The 15096-nt window shown below is 33.3% G+C and overlaps 2 protein-coding genes across 4 annotated transcripts; both read right to left on the minus strand.

Moving 5' to 3' along the window:
* Positions 1 to 761: 761 nt before the first annotated feature.
* LOC114406000 (B3 domain-containing protein Os01g0234100-like) lies at positions 762 to 2728 on the minus strand. 3 transcript variants are annotated; one of them, XM_028368542.1, is made up of 5 exons: positions 2518 to 2728; positions 2291 to 2453; positions 1999 to 2205; positions 1744 to 1831; positions 762 to 1586 (listed from the first exon to the last, which is right to left on the minus strand). In XM_028368542.1, the coding sequence occupies exons 1-5, from the start codon at positions 2685 to 2687 to the stop codon at positions 994 to 996; spliced, it is 1221 nt and encodes a 406-aa protein (XP_028224343.1). In that variant the 5' UTR covers positions 2688 to 2728; the 3' UTR covers positions 762 to 993. The 3 variants fall into 3 exon arrangements, with proteins under 3 accessions (XP_028224343.1, XP_028224334.1, XP_028224351.1); XM_028368533.1 differs by having other exon boundaries at positions 762 to 1643; XM_028368550.1 differs by having other exon boundaries at positions 762 to 1643; positions 2600 to 2691.
* A 1995-nt stretch (positions 2729 to 4723) lies between these two features.
* Positions 4724 to 14296, minus strand: LOC114368333 (presequence protease 2, chloroplastic/mitochondrial-like). Its single transcript, XM_028325645.1, has 19 exons — positions 13904 to 14296; positions 13633 to 13816; positions 13367 to 13541; positions 13146 to 13278; positions 12964 to 13034; positions 12444 to 12527; positions 12082 to 12172; positions 10791 to 11311; positions 10540 to 10704; positions 10219 to 10437; positions 10006 to 10133; positions 8559 to 8748; positions 8374 to 8457; positions 8175 to 8272; positions 6585 to 6849; positions 6271 to 6433; positions 5841 to 6021; positions 5571 to 5642; positions 4724 to 5060 (listed from the first exon to the last, which is right to left on the minus strand). Exons 1-19 carry the CDS (start codon positions 14172 to 14174, stop codon positions 4919 to 4921), a joined length of 3237 nt encoding a protein of 1078 aa, XP_028181446.1. The 5' UTR covers positions 14175 to 14296; the 3' UTR covers positions 4724 to 4918.
* Between the last annotated feature and the right edge of the window lie 800 nt (positions 14297 to 15096).

Raw genomic sequence — 15096 nt, forward strand, 5'->3', positions numbered from 1 at the left:
ATTATTATTACTTTGATAAACTTCCATTACAGATGCCTCGAATATTAGAATTTATCCACTAGTCTAAACTCAATTTCGTGCAACACAGAAACACGCACTAAATCACTCCTAAAAGTTCATTAAGAAAAATAAAAAACACTCCTAAATCCACTGAGTCGTGACATTCAAAAAGTCCATCCATATACGTGGCTTATTATACCAGTCTGTGAAAATTAATATAAGATCTTATTAACCACTGTATCAAAGATACTAGTTCTCATAAAAAAGAAATACTAGTTTTAAAATACTTAATGTACTCTTTTAAGTATTTTTTTTATTGTTTCCTTTCCTAATACCTTAATTGCAACCACTAACATTTTCATTAAAATATATCTATCACCACATAAATATAAAACAGTTATAATCAAATTTCTCTGAATCAATTTCTTTCCGGAAATTGAATCCCATTATCTATACTACAGAAACCTTCATACTAAAGGCAGAATATCCCATTCCTTCAAATTATCATGTGCCACGTCTTAATTGTTATCTATAGAACTGTATCATATCATATTCTTAACAAAATACTACCACTTCCATTCTTATTTATAACACTCAATTACTTAATTTATTAAAATGAAAAAAAAGTAATTTAATTAATAGCAATAAATTTATCCTAAATTTATATACTTTTTAAAAAATACTATTATCAATAATATTTTTCTCTCTTCTGTATGTTAATATATATTGTGTCTGAACAAACAAATTTAAAAAATCGAGTATTATAAATAGAAAAGTAGGTAATATTTTATAAGGTTAGAACCTGTAAGGAGAGTTTGAAAAAAGCAACCGGTCAATTCTAAAGTTGTCACTAACTAATAACAAAAAGAGGATTAGTTTTAGGTGTCTTTCATAATTCATAATAACACAAAAAATCTTACCCTATTTCATTTTATCTTTTATCCGGCATCTAGAACTTGTTTAGTCCAAACACAGAAGCAACAAGCAATGACATCACCAAGGAGCATCAGCCAGTTCTTGGAACATAGTCTCCAGCCTCTCAGGGTGCATATGTTGTATATCATTCTCTTGATCAAGTCTATTTATAGTTTGTTTTACTTCCAATAGTTTTGCTTCTAGAGCTTTCAACTCCTCTGCAGCGTGGTCTCTTTCGAGTGTTACCTCCTTGTACCTCTTCAATTTCAAAGCTAGTTTCATGAGCTGGTCTAGCCGAATAAGCAAGAAGCTGACATTCATACCCATTGTCTCAAAGGCTTTCAAAGTTTTGTCCCATATGACAAGACTATCTGGAGAGGTTGTAAGATTGCTGGCTTTAATGGCATCGGCAATATTAATGGTCTCAGAAATTATTCCAGCCGCCAGTTTAGTGTTAAGACCCTCAAGAAGATGGTCATGAAGAAACGACCTCTGGCTGCAACACAGCTCATAATACTTGTTCCGAATGTATTTGGAGAGCTCCGAATCAATAACCAAACCATTCACCACAATCCTGAAATTCTCCACACCAGTCACTTGCTTGAAACTGACAACTGATTCTGAAAATCTAATTCCAGAGTCAAAATCTTCACTAGTATTTTCAACCTGGTCTGGATGAGACACATTAGCACAAAAAATCATCCCGCTATTCTTATGATCATTAGCATCTGAGAAACAAGACACTAAATTTAATTTTCTGCTCTCTTACAAGCCATAATATATTAATACTACTATATACAAACGCAATGAAAACCATACCACACTTACCATCACTTTGTTTTCTGCACCCATCTGACTTAAGAAGGACAAGAGCACCATCCAGTTCATCAGATTCCTGAGATCTTATAATGTACACCTGGGAACATCAAGATATTGAAGATTACAACTTGGAAAAATAGTAGGAGCGAGAAGGCACATTTTTCTTCAAATTAAAATTAAAATACATAACAAAGCATAAATGTATCGAAAAAAGGGATTTATTTTTGTCCTCTTGACACACATTGTATTGAAAGAATAAATTACCCTAAACTTGGAAGGTTGGACCAGGTGGAATATTAGAACATCCATCTCAAGTAAGTTATGAGCTATGGAAAAGCCCCTCCATCCTGCACTTAAACCGGCCTTTTGAGCAAGATATTTGGTTTCATAAAGTTGGCCAGTTTCATCTTCCAAAGCGATGGTAGTATCAAGCTTGGGCATATACAAGTTACAGAATTTTTTGGGAAGACCCTGGCATTAAACAACATGGTGAATAATAATAAAATGAATGACTGATTATAGTAAACGCAGAAGCATGGAAAAAGTGAGAATTTACAAGCCAAAATCCTCCGGCTACGTGAGATGGAAGCATGGACTTAAGAAAGGTTGGGAATTGAGGAGATAGGTTAGCTTGAACCTCTTTTGCACGTTGGTAAGCTTGAGTATTACATGGAGGAGCATCAATGACAATGCCCATGCCTGTTCCCTCTCCCTTTCGTCTACAAAAAAAAAAAAGTCAATATTCTTCTACTTTATGAGACCAAATACTATCAAGCGACACACCTTTTTTGAGGATTACGAGGATCATCATCAACTCCGTTCAATTCTTTAAACACATTTTCCTTCTTTGGTATTGGTGGCCTACCTTTCTTCTTCAGTTTTGAGTGCGGTACTGCTACTGCTTCACCGTCACCCATGAATGAGCACACAGGCCATCTCTCTTTCTCTGCCATTCAGAGTGAGTAACTAAAGAGCCAAAATTCAAATGCTGTGCTTCTTCCCACGCAACGCAACACCTGTTTCTATTTGTTGTCCTTTCCCTTCCACTCTTGTCAATCAACAATCAACTCCACTCTTGTCTTTTATTGATTATTATTATTATATTTTCTATTTTTTATTCATTTTTACTTCACAATAAATACATATATGCAAATTAATTGAAAAATCAGATGGAAAGTAAGAATATATTTAACAAAAGACTAATTAATAATATCTTAAAAAGAAAACAACAGATAAAAAATAATAAAAATTAAAAAATTTGACAATTAAAAAGGAACAGAAAGTAACACTCAAGACAAAATTATTTTCATTAAAAACGTTCATATTTTTATTTGTTGACCCCAAAATATTAAATACCAATAAGTTTCTTACCTAAAAAAAAAACTATGAATAAGCTTCTTGGATTATAGTTTGTAATTTCATATACTCCCTCCAGTTTTATTTATAAAGTTCTTATTTATTTTTTGAATTTTTATTATATACTAATTCATGTAATTTAATCATTAATTTATTAATTTAACCTCTGACATGATAATTCAATATTCTAATTGAGTCAAACACGAATCCAAATATAATAACACTTGTATATAAAAAAATGTTATTAAGCTTCTCGCACTATAATTTGTAATTTATTCCCCTTATTATATTTATAAAGTTCTTATTTTTTTAAAAAAAATCTTATTATATACTAATTCATGTAGTTCAAATAATAATTAACTAATTTAACCATTGATCCAATAACTCAATATTCTAACCAATTCCAGACTAATCTAAATATGTTAACACTACTATAAATAATTAAAGCTTCATAAATACAGTACAAAACATGTTTATATATAAAAACTTCATCCTCATTCTCCTCTATATCCAAGCTTTGTATGCTATTTTTTTTATCCCCACAAAGATAATTCACATCGTTAGTTTATATTTATGATACTAAATATTATTATCTTCGTTATTAAATATAAGACTTTTTTTATAAAAAAATATTTTCTTTTATAAGACCTTTTTTTAAGGTAATTTTTGTATGAATTATTTTTTTATTAAAATAATCTTAATTACTTTATTATCTTCGCGTTTAAATATAGACTTTTTTTTCAAATTTGTTTGTCCCTTTTAACAAGATTATTATTATTATTATTATTATTATTTATCAAAATACTCTTAAACAAATATATTCTCTTTCTTATAATGATTGGAGAAGATAACACACATTAATTAATTAGATAGTAAGTAATTAAGTGAAAAGAGATGAAAAATCTTAATAGTTTTAAGGATAATTTTTAAAAAAATAATACAAAATGCTTATAAATTTATCCATTAACTAAATTTACTAACTTTTTAAAAAGATGAATTAATTAAAAAAATCTCTAACAACACTCTTTTTAACACTTCTTATGATAATCTTTCTATGTTTTATTGAAATTTGTTAAATCATCCATTTTGATAGATTTCACATCAAAATCTAAAGAGAGAATCATTAAATAAAATGTGAGATAATCAAAATTGGTGGTTTTCAATAAATTATAATCAATCACAAAGAATATTGGAATGTTAAATTGAACTTTACTAGCATTTATCTTATGCAATGTTAAGTTGAGGAGAGAGGGAGAGAAATAAGATGAATCTCAGGTAGGTTTCATATTTTTTACACTCTATTTTAATTTTAATATATTTTTTATATTTTTATCCTTTCAACCAAACACAACATTAGTTAAAAGAGTTTTACACTATTTCTAATCCTTTTTATAAGATAGTGTAAAATACACTATCGCTGGTTTCTTATAAAAAATAATTAAAGATAATATTTAAGGACAAAGATAGTATAATTAATAAGTTCATTCTCCCTCTTATGAGAAATGAAGATAAGTAACATTCATTAATTAATTAAATAGAGAGTAATTAAATGGAAAGAAGAAAGATGAGTCCCAATAATTTAAAAATAATTTTGAAAAAATAATACAAATTGTTAACATTTAATGTTATTAACTAAAATAACCAACTTTCTCAAACGATTTGAATTAGTTAAAAAAATATTCCAGGGACGAAAGTAATAATAAATTCTCGTATCTAGCTCCAGCCAGTTAACCTATTTAAACAAATAATCAAGGAAACATTTGTTTCGATGTATGAAATTTTAAGAAAAGATACAATTTCAAATCCATGCGGGGAATAGATACTGAAACTAAAGGGCTTTCTTCACTTGAAAGAAGTCGGGACGGTCCTTGTTGGCCGTATCTACATCCTCTGGAGATGCCACTGCAACCACAACCCCTTTATCCTTAACTGCTTCCATAGCATCCATAAAAATTTTGAAGTCCTTCAAACTGGCAGAAATATAAAACAGTATAAGAACAATAAATGGTTTGAAGGTCAGGATCAAATTCAGTGGGAAGTAAGTATATGTCACAGCACCAAGTTTCCCAGGTAGTATGCAGAATTTATACGCAAAAATATCCATATTCTTTTGATTCATTAGTCCTTTTACCATAAGTGAATAACAGAATGCAAGGACAATAAGGAGGCGTAACCTTGCAAAATATTTCAAATTGTCTCAACACAACACATTCAGGAAGACTAGTCCCTAGAGCAGCAAAACTATATAAAACAATATCATCCAATGACAGAGAAAATCAGCCGTCATAAAATTTCAATTGATTCCAGTTTCAGACAGTCATTTTGGGAATGTTAATAGCCCACCACCATAGAAAGAAAGAAAGAAAGAGAAGTATTGAGAGCAGACAGCATTATTTTGCTTCATCAATAGCCGCAGACCAAATGATTATATATTCATAAACAGTGAAGATCATGCATTAATCAACTATCAGAATCTCTACCTAGTAGATAATATCTCTTCACGTCTCCTTTGCCTTTCTTCCTCTGTGATACCCAGTAAGTACCGCAACATACTGCAAATGAAATGAAAAGCAAGCACGGTTTGTAACTACAATAAGAAAAACAACAATAATTGCACATTTAGAAGCAACTACTAATAATTAGCGATTAATCTTGCTAAGAGTGTGTTTGTGTCTAGTCATTAAGATGCATAAGAACCAAATATCCATAGAAAACAGGCTCCGAAAGCATCAATTATCTCAAAGACATACCTACTATAACCTTTGGCATCAGGAAGTTGATACGCATCTACATCCCCAATGGTTCCAATTATGGCTTTTGTTAAAGTGTCGTCATCTATTTGTAGTTCTCTTAAGAAGTCACCAGTTCCATCATATACATCAAGTGTCTTCAGCAAATTGGGATCACGATAAGATAAGAAGGAGAACACTCCTAGAAACAAAAAAAAAGGTAAGCTTGCAGGGATCTTTTAATAAGAATTTAATTAGAATAAATTGACAATGTAAAATTTTTTTACAATGTCATCCAACGGCTGATCCTTACATTGTCATCCAACCACTAATTGACATGTACAATAAATTTGTTGACTTTTATATTGTCAATGTTAAAACTACACTCACAATATGTAAAAATTAAGCTCTTTGAATAATTATGCCCAAGGTTAAATATAATACAACTTACCCGAGTGAGTATCAAAATCACAGAAACCTCCATAAGCTCCACCACTAACACGTACACGATCCCACAACCATGTATTGCTAATGTATTTGGAAATAACATATGCACTCCCATTAAGCCGATAACCAGTATCATAAATGTTGGCTGCTTTTCCAATGTAATTAACCTATAGAAGGAGACATCATGATATGTTGATAGAAACACAATTAAATGCAACAGAGAAAAAAAACTTCAGGATCAAAGGCAACTACACTCTGCCCTTGCACGACAGAAATGAAAATATGTATACAAAGGATGACAAAATGAAATTATCTTACCTGAGTAGGAATCACGATAGCTTCATTTGTCAATGGAAGTCTAACATTCCAAGTAGTTGTTGCAATGGGAGAGCTAGTAGGAAGCAGATCAACAAATTTGCTCAGAACTTTTTCTGTCTTTGCAAGGTTTTTCCTATCAGCAGTGACATTTATCAAGCAGCCTTGCTTGGAAAATATAGATTTGCGGATCTCCTCAAGAGATGATGAGATATCGGCCCAATCTTGATCAACTCTCTCTTCAAGTGTTCGGAGGAATTCAAGGTAACTAGAACGAATAATCGAGAAATACAGAAGTAAACACCAGGAATTATAATTCTGTACCATTTCATTAATAAACATAAAAAGTAGAATAAAAAGGACAATCATGAAACTTCAAACCTTTTAACAGTAGTGTCAAAGTTGTTAGGATTTTTATTCTTTTCAAAATTTAAATAATTCTTCTAGCAACTTGGGACAGAACAAGACCAGATTCATCTGATATCAGCCTTATCTTTTTGATTTGTTTTTCCCTTTATCTACTAGTTTGAGTTGTAATCAGAATCAGATTGGTTAGAGAACTCTGCCTACCCTTTGTAAATTCAATTAATCAATGAAATAAGAATTATAATTTCTTCTCCTAAACTACATGGTGAAAATAAACAATGACCAGACTAAACAGGTCTGGGGGAACCGAAGGAGTTCCAAATCCCACAACATCAGGAGGCAGCGAATGAGCTTCAAGCTGGAACTTGAAGTCCTTGATTGAAGAAGAAGCCCCCTTGGTGTGAAAATTGCAGGAAGCCTTGGCACACAAAGGAAACCTTCGTAAACCACCAAAAGGGAAGAGGAAATCAGGAGAAGGACGGGCATTTTAGACATCTAATACTGACAATCAGGATCAGAAAATACCGTTCACAAAGGTAGTTGGAGCACTTATAAATTGCTATACAAAAATGTCAGTTAACCCATCTTATTCCTTAACCCAAAAGGGGACTCATCTTTCTACTGCTCTCCTTATTACTAATAAATACAATTCTAAGTCTCCAAGGATCATAGATTCAGGAGCCACTGACCATATGACAGACTGTTCAAATTTGTTTTCTTACTGTAGTCCTTGTGCAGGTAAGAGAGGTTAAAATTGCAGATGGTTCCTTCTCTGCAATAGCCAGTGTTGGTTTATCTCCTACATCAAATTCTCTAACTCTTCATAATTTTCTTCATGTAACCAACTTGTCATGCAGTCTGTTTTCAAAATGTCTTGCTGCTTTTGACTCATCGTTTGTCAATTTCAGTTGTTAGGATTTTTTTCTTTTCAAAATTTAAATAATTCTTCTAGAAACATAGGATAGAATAAGATCAGATTCATCTGATCTCAACCTTATCTTTCTTTTATTTTTCCCTTATTTGCTAGTTTGAATTGTAATCAAATTGGTAAGAGAATCTCTAACCAAATCTGCTTATTCTATCATCCTTTGTAACTTCAATTAAAGTAATATATATAAAATGCATATTACTAGAAGCATGTAATATGACAAGAATGGATACAATGACAAAGAATTATATATAAATGCACCCTCTCAATAGACCATAAGAGTATCTAGATTTTCCAACCTGAGACCTCCCATCTTTTCTGACATCCAACCTGCTGCATTTAGTTTTGCATCCATCCTTGCAGCTGCAATTCCGTGACCACTTCCTCTTAACCGGTTCTGGCAATAGACAGAAATGCACAATATAGTTAATTAGCATAGGCTTGTCATTCCTTTAATCATTTTTGTCCTCTCTTTACATTAAACAGTTTGATAATTACCTCCATTCTTGCTCTACTCTGGGAAACAAATTGTTTGAAACGCTGTTGATCTGTAAATTGGACATCTTGAAGAACAGAATTAACCTAAAGCAGCAGCATAAAATTAGGCTTTACGTTATTACAATTGGAAATTCTAGGCTAATTCAGCGTGTTGAAACTGGAAACTTTTAAACAAATAAAAGTACCAAGTCATAAAGGTCTTCAATATGTCCAGCCATGGCTTTGCCTCGAATAACCATGTGACTACATGGATCTTCCTTGCCCCGCACTGATGATGTGAATGGATAAACTGATATTCCTCCAGTTTTTCTTCCAATTAATTGGTTTAATTGGACAAAAGTCAGGTCCTTTGTTCCCATCTCCAACAATGATTGGCTGTCAAAAATAACATGACAGTTACAAACTACAAAAGCTTGCTATTTTTCTATCAAGAAGATGCTTTTGATATACACGTGATTAAGAATAAGAATAGAAGAATTAAACATCAAAAGGGGGAAAAAAAAAGATTTGAGTAAATCCTTAGATTGTACGTGTCAATCACTTTAGCCTTTGACCTATCTAAACTTTCAATTCCAAGACTTTGTAAAAAGTCATTCTAGTCCTTTTCCACCTCATTTTTTACTAGCTTTAAGGACTAAATGACATTCTGCAAAGTTAGGGACCGAGGTTCAAACGGACATTCCTGCATTCCCACACAGTAAACATAGAAGTAAAACTGGCCTGCCATTAAGGAAACGTCTGTTCATGTTAGGGCAACTTTTTTTCCAAACACACACTAAATGATAATCAAGAAAAGTCATAGACTAAAGTGACCAATTCTCACAATCTCACTGAGTAATCTAGGAAGATTTACCATTAACAATAAAATAGTAATATTATTGTTTTATGTTGATGATAATAAACAATTTGTTAATTGCTACAATAAAATAGTTATTAAAAATTTAACTAGATAATTTTAAAACTATCTTAATATTTTTTATTTTTTAATTAAATATTAAAAAATTATATTTAGAGGGCGAGCCCTGGTGCAGCGGTAAAGTTGTGCCTTGGTGACTTGTTGGTCATGGGTTCGAATCCGGAAACAGCCTCTTTGCATATACAAGGGAAAGGCTGCGTACAACATCCCTCCCCCATACCTTCGCATAGCGAAGAGCCTCTGGGCAATGGGATACGCTAGTTTATTAAAAAATTATATTTAAATAAATTTATTATACTGTAGCAGAAAATATTATTTTATGATAATACATAATTTTATAACACTTTGTTACTATTTTTTATTTTTAACTATTCATGTAATATAATAATATGATATTGGTCAATTTACTATTATGATAGTCCAATATTTATATAAATAATAATACAAGGCAGAAGCATGAAATAGATTAAATAAGAGTAAAAAAAATGCAATGAAAATATAACAGAATTTGGCAGGAATACTATTCATGCAGTAACCAGTTTGTATATATAGATTTTGATAACTAAGCTCTAGATTGAGGAAGGTTATTGACAATATAACTAGTCTACTAATTGAATTTGGTTTCCAAGAAATAAATTAACTTCGCAAGTAAATATTAGGAACTAGAGATGAATGGAAACAAAGTGTAAAACATCTTCCAGAAGCTGTATAGTTACCAAAACAGTGGCACCAATGGAAGAAGCTCTTGCTTCAATGATTTCATGTTGAATACTATTTCAGTGTAAAGGACATCATTGGTGAAGAGATCATGCTGCAAAACTTTTACTCCATTGATATCCCCAACCTACATTTAGCAAGTAAATCCTTGTGAATTTCTACAGATCATAAGACAAACAGGTCTACCTCACTCGAGGGGAAGTAGTGATAACCTCAGTGGGAACACGAATAGGTTCTTTAGGAATATCTTGTAGAGAAAGGCTAGGAACAGTTTTCAAAGCTTCAGGTGGGTCAGGAGTCTCCTGCTTAAGCCGAAGCTCATGAGTAGCACGGGCCAACTCTGCTAGATCTTCTGTTGTCATACTAGCTTTAACTTTCTGCAATATCTGTTTCTCTGCGACTTCATCACGAGCAGCTTTTTCAGGATCAGGCTGAAAAGAATGATTGTCATCAATAACAACCAACATATATTGAATGCAAAATGGTTTTCACTCTTACACAGGTTTTCAAGCTTAAGATAAGTAATAAAGAACCTGCATTTCCACGGTAACTTGATGAGGGTTGTTCAAGATGAATTTCTCTATTAGAGGAGAAAACACAGATTTAGAGCCCTCCTTTGCTATTCTAGATTTTAGGTCTTGAAGAGGCTTCTCATACTTCAGTGGCTCAAAGGGATTCATATCATAAATCCATTTACCCTACAAATACAAATCAAAACAATTATAAATCTCAATCAGAGAAGGATGCCCATTTTCGACGCCATAAAATTTTTAGCATATCTTACAATGGACTGGAGCATGAGAGACAACCCACGAGGAAATGACCCAGTGTTGTTCTCTCTCAGAGAAAATTCAATTGTATTCATAGAAGCCTCAATGGCATCTGTATCAAAACCTTCCTCTGCCAACTTTTTAAGTGTACTTGTGACCAGCTCTTCTACCTTATGAATATCATCTTCAGAAACACCCTTCATTCCAATGCTAAATTGAGGCTGGAGTAGTTCATCTTCAACCCCACCACCAACAATGGCATCGCCCAGTCTACTTTCTAGCAATATTTTCCTCAGTGGTGAAGCAGGGGTGCCCAACAGAAGGTGATTCAAAAATCCTAGTGTTAGCTCAGTTTCCAGGTCTAAGGGCTTATCAGAGAGCAACCAGTTAAGACAGACCATGTGCTTCTTCTTCAAATCACCCCCTTCACCAGCAGGATATGTCTCAACAATCCGGACTGGCTTTGAAAATAGTGTCTGTGGTTCAACCCTTGATTCATGAGAGGCCAAACTAGAATCAAACAAGTCTAAATATTCTGGACAACAGAGGAGAGGAAGAAGTAAGTGGTTAATTGCTACAAATCCGAACCCTTAATAACTAGTCTGAGATATATAGACCATAAACAGAAAAACATGCAATCATGTCATTAATATTCTTTTAGTTAGCAGCAAAAATAACAGTGTATAAAACAAGTGATAAAAATACGGAAATATAAGAGGTAAAACTTATTAGTCCAAAGAAAGATAAATCCAGAAATATTAGGGACACTCTTAGACAATTAGGAATGGGATCTTCAAAGGGGAACTCAATACAACCTCATGTAAAATGGGGTAAGTACCAGTGTGAGAAATGCAGGAGGCAAGACTAAGGACATTCCTATTGGGATTGTCAAATTTATCCACGGAATTCTTTGTTATTCATATTTGAGAAAGACTGCAAGAGGGAGCAACTACCCTTGGCATGACTACAAAGTATAAAGACCCTTCTTGCTGTTGCTTTAAAATTATGGATAAAGGGAAATGTAACAGGTTGCTGAATGCTCACTTGCTTGGCATTACACAGAAGGGCCTTTTGTGAGCACTGAAAGAGTTCCCTCAAGGTCATCCAAAAATATATTTGCATTGTCATAGCAAGAAGAAAATGTGTTTGGAGTTTGGACCAATAGTCAGGCTACATGCGTTAGTCATTCATTCTAATCAGGAGTCAGTACTTGGATCTACATTCTACAAGATCATCACAACAAGGCCACTCTTCTCAGTTGTCAGCCTTTATATTTAAGGAGCAAGTTAAACTCAATCTTATTACCACTTAGGATGCGGAGGCGCTCATTTGGATCATCATCTCCATAAAACCATATGCGGGAATTGCTAGGATGGTAATACTTGCGGTGAAATTCCTGTCAATTAAGTTTAAAATGAAAACTATCTTAAATTAAGAAAACCAAATATTTGCAAAAGCTAATACTGAGATCAGCAGTAAACTATATGGAAATAAACAGGTCACCAAGGTACAAATGCAAATGACAATGTATAATTTTTCCCATCATGCTGCATAAATCAAACAATGATGGTGACCACAAACAACTAAAACCCAAAAAAAAATCTTGTGAAAATTAGTGATATCTCAACATACAACAATAATTATTTAACAGGATTCTCAAGACAAACCTTAAATTCCTCAAAAGTCAACTTGGGAATAACTCGAGGATCACCTCCACTGTCAACACCATAGGTGGTGTCTGGGAAAAGAGCCTGTATAAATAATGAAAGCAACAAACTAAAGTTATAAAAAAAATGTCATAACAAAAAAATTCCTCATAGCTAGTACTTGTAATATAAAATTGAAACTGAAAAGTTCAATGAATTTAGGAAATGTGATATGCTTTCAGGTTCTAGAGACAGGAGCTTACAAATTGCAATAATGAATATCAACATAAGTTAAAACTCAATGCTGACAGCAAAGAGTAAATTCATCCAAGACTATATCATCAGACACTTTTATAAGGACCAGCTGTAAGAGATCATGAAATGAAGAGAAAGCTGAAAGTATCACCCACCATCCACGAACTTTAAGGACCACATTAAAAGTGTTCAAATGTTTCTACATGCAAGAAATGCAATCCAAAAAAGTATAGCGAAAGGCAAAATACATGAAGATAAGGAAAGGGCAAGCCATTAAAAAACTAGCCTGTTGAGCAGCTCGCCCAAGTATATTATCCGGTTGAGAGTAGACACCCTTCATCTCATTGAACACGACACCTGGAACAACAAATAAGACATCATTAGAAAATATTGAAATGCATAAGAGTTGGAGTTCAAAAATATGGAGGCGAAGAAGGATAAAGAGATATGAATAATGTTTCATGAAACCTTTATAAGTGATGTCTTCGGAAGGATCGTTGAGCTCAAAGTGCCAGCCTTCCTGTTGAAAAATCTGAAAGTCCTCGACACATCTGGGAAAGAAAACCGCATCCAGGTAGACATCAACCAAATTATAGAAATCCTGTTTAGGAAGACGGAAGATGTGAACATTCTAGTTGTAGTGTCAAGCCAAGCATTAGGATTAGGATTAGAATAGATTGAAGAATGACCTTGGCATTTGTGGAAGCAACTGGGTAACATGTCCTATCGGGATAGGTGAACGCATTAAGGAAAGTGTGCAAGCTTCCTTTCAACAATTCAACAAAAGGCTCTTTGAGAGGGTATTTTCGTGAGCCGCATAATACGCTATGCTCCAGAATGTGAGGGATACCAGTGGAGTCTTTCCTGTAGAATAGAATAGAAGCATGTTAGTTTGTTATATAAATAAAGAAGAAAGAATAATGGTATAGTATAGTGTGAAAGGAAGTGGAGTTACGGAGGAGTGCGGAAAACAATTCCAAAGACTTTATTGTCGTCGTCGTTGGAAACAGACATGACTTGAGCCCCGGTCTTGATGTGCCTGAAAAGAACAGCTTTTGATTTGCATTCTGGAATGAATTCCTCGGAAACTTTCTCAAACCCCAATTTAAGGGCAACTTCATCATTAACCTCAGCAAAACCTGCATCGAATCCAAATGGAAAAGATAGATTGAAAGTCTTCCAAATGATGAAATGGATAATACGACTTTAAAGAGATAGATAGATACCTGAAGAAGGAGAAGGGGAGAGAACAGCTCTCGGGGCGAGAGAAGAGAAGTGTTTCCTGTTGATGGTGGTACGGAAGTAAAGGGGAAGCAATCTGGAGGAGGAGGAGGAGCGGCGGCGGGGCAGACAGAGAGGCCTTATGGTTGGAAGGGAGAGAGAGGGAATAATACTAATAGAGGAAGAGGGACGACACAAGTGTGAGTGAGAGTGTAAATATCTTCTGCACAACACAGAAGAGCACGGCAGACAACGAACCAGTGCCGCCCTTTCCATCACTGCTTCTCTTCTCAGTGCAGAGTGCAGAGTGCAGATTGATAAATGATAATGGATGGACAATCCACTTACGTATCAAATCCCCAGCCTTTCTTTTAATTCCGTGTCGTCTAATTTCACCTACAATATTTTTCAACATAATATACACCCACAATAATTAAAGGTTGAATTACTTTTTTTCTAATTTCAATTTCTTCCTTTAGTTTTTTCTAGTATTCAATCTAATCCTCTCATTTTTTTTAATTGATCCAATTGTTCATGCCATCTAGATTGGAGAGACAATGGGAATGGAAATAGGCCCGACGGCATGTTAAGGTCCTAAGGTCTAATCCGTCAAAGGTCTAATTTTTGTTGGCTTATTTATTAAAAAGTATTTTTAATTAAAAAGTTTGGATTTTAAGTTAAAAAAAATTATTAAATCTAATATGTTGATCTATTTATATATATATATATATATATATATATATATATAATATTATAATATATATAGAAGGCATATCAGGTGATCAGAGTGTTTTGTTACGAGAGGTGAGAGGATTAAATTACTAACATGATATGGATTCACCCGTAAGATAAGATACTCACCGACTTATAATTTCAAATTCCTAGTGTGGTGTTTTTATTCTAGATGGGGTTTCAAAATTTAATTTGCTCATACAAAAGATAAGAAAAATGAGTTGAAAGAGTCAGATTTTCATTTTCTGCAACTTATTAACTTGACCAATTTAGAAAGAATTAATCATAGAAATACATGAAAGTTCATGAGTTTTCATTCTGTACACTCTAACATTAGGAGAGACAAGGAATTTTAAATCACATGCAAAATCTATGAGCAGACAAGTTAAATATCTTCTCTATGGCACTACTTTACTATTATTCAAAAATGGTGGAACAACAAATATGTGGTGCAAAATTTCTAACT

Source organism: Glycine soja, chromosome 1 (assembly GCF_004193775.1).
Source record: "Glycine soja cultivar W05 chromosome 1, ASM419377v2, whole genome shotgun sequence".
Taxonomy (NCBI): Eukaryota; Viridiplantae; Streptophyta; class Magnoliopsida; order Fabales; family Fabaceae; genus Glycine; species Glycine soja.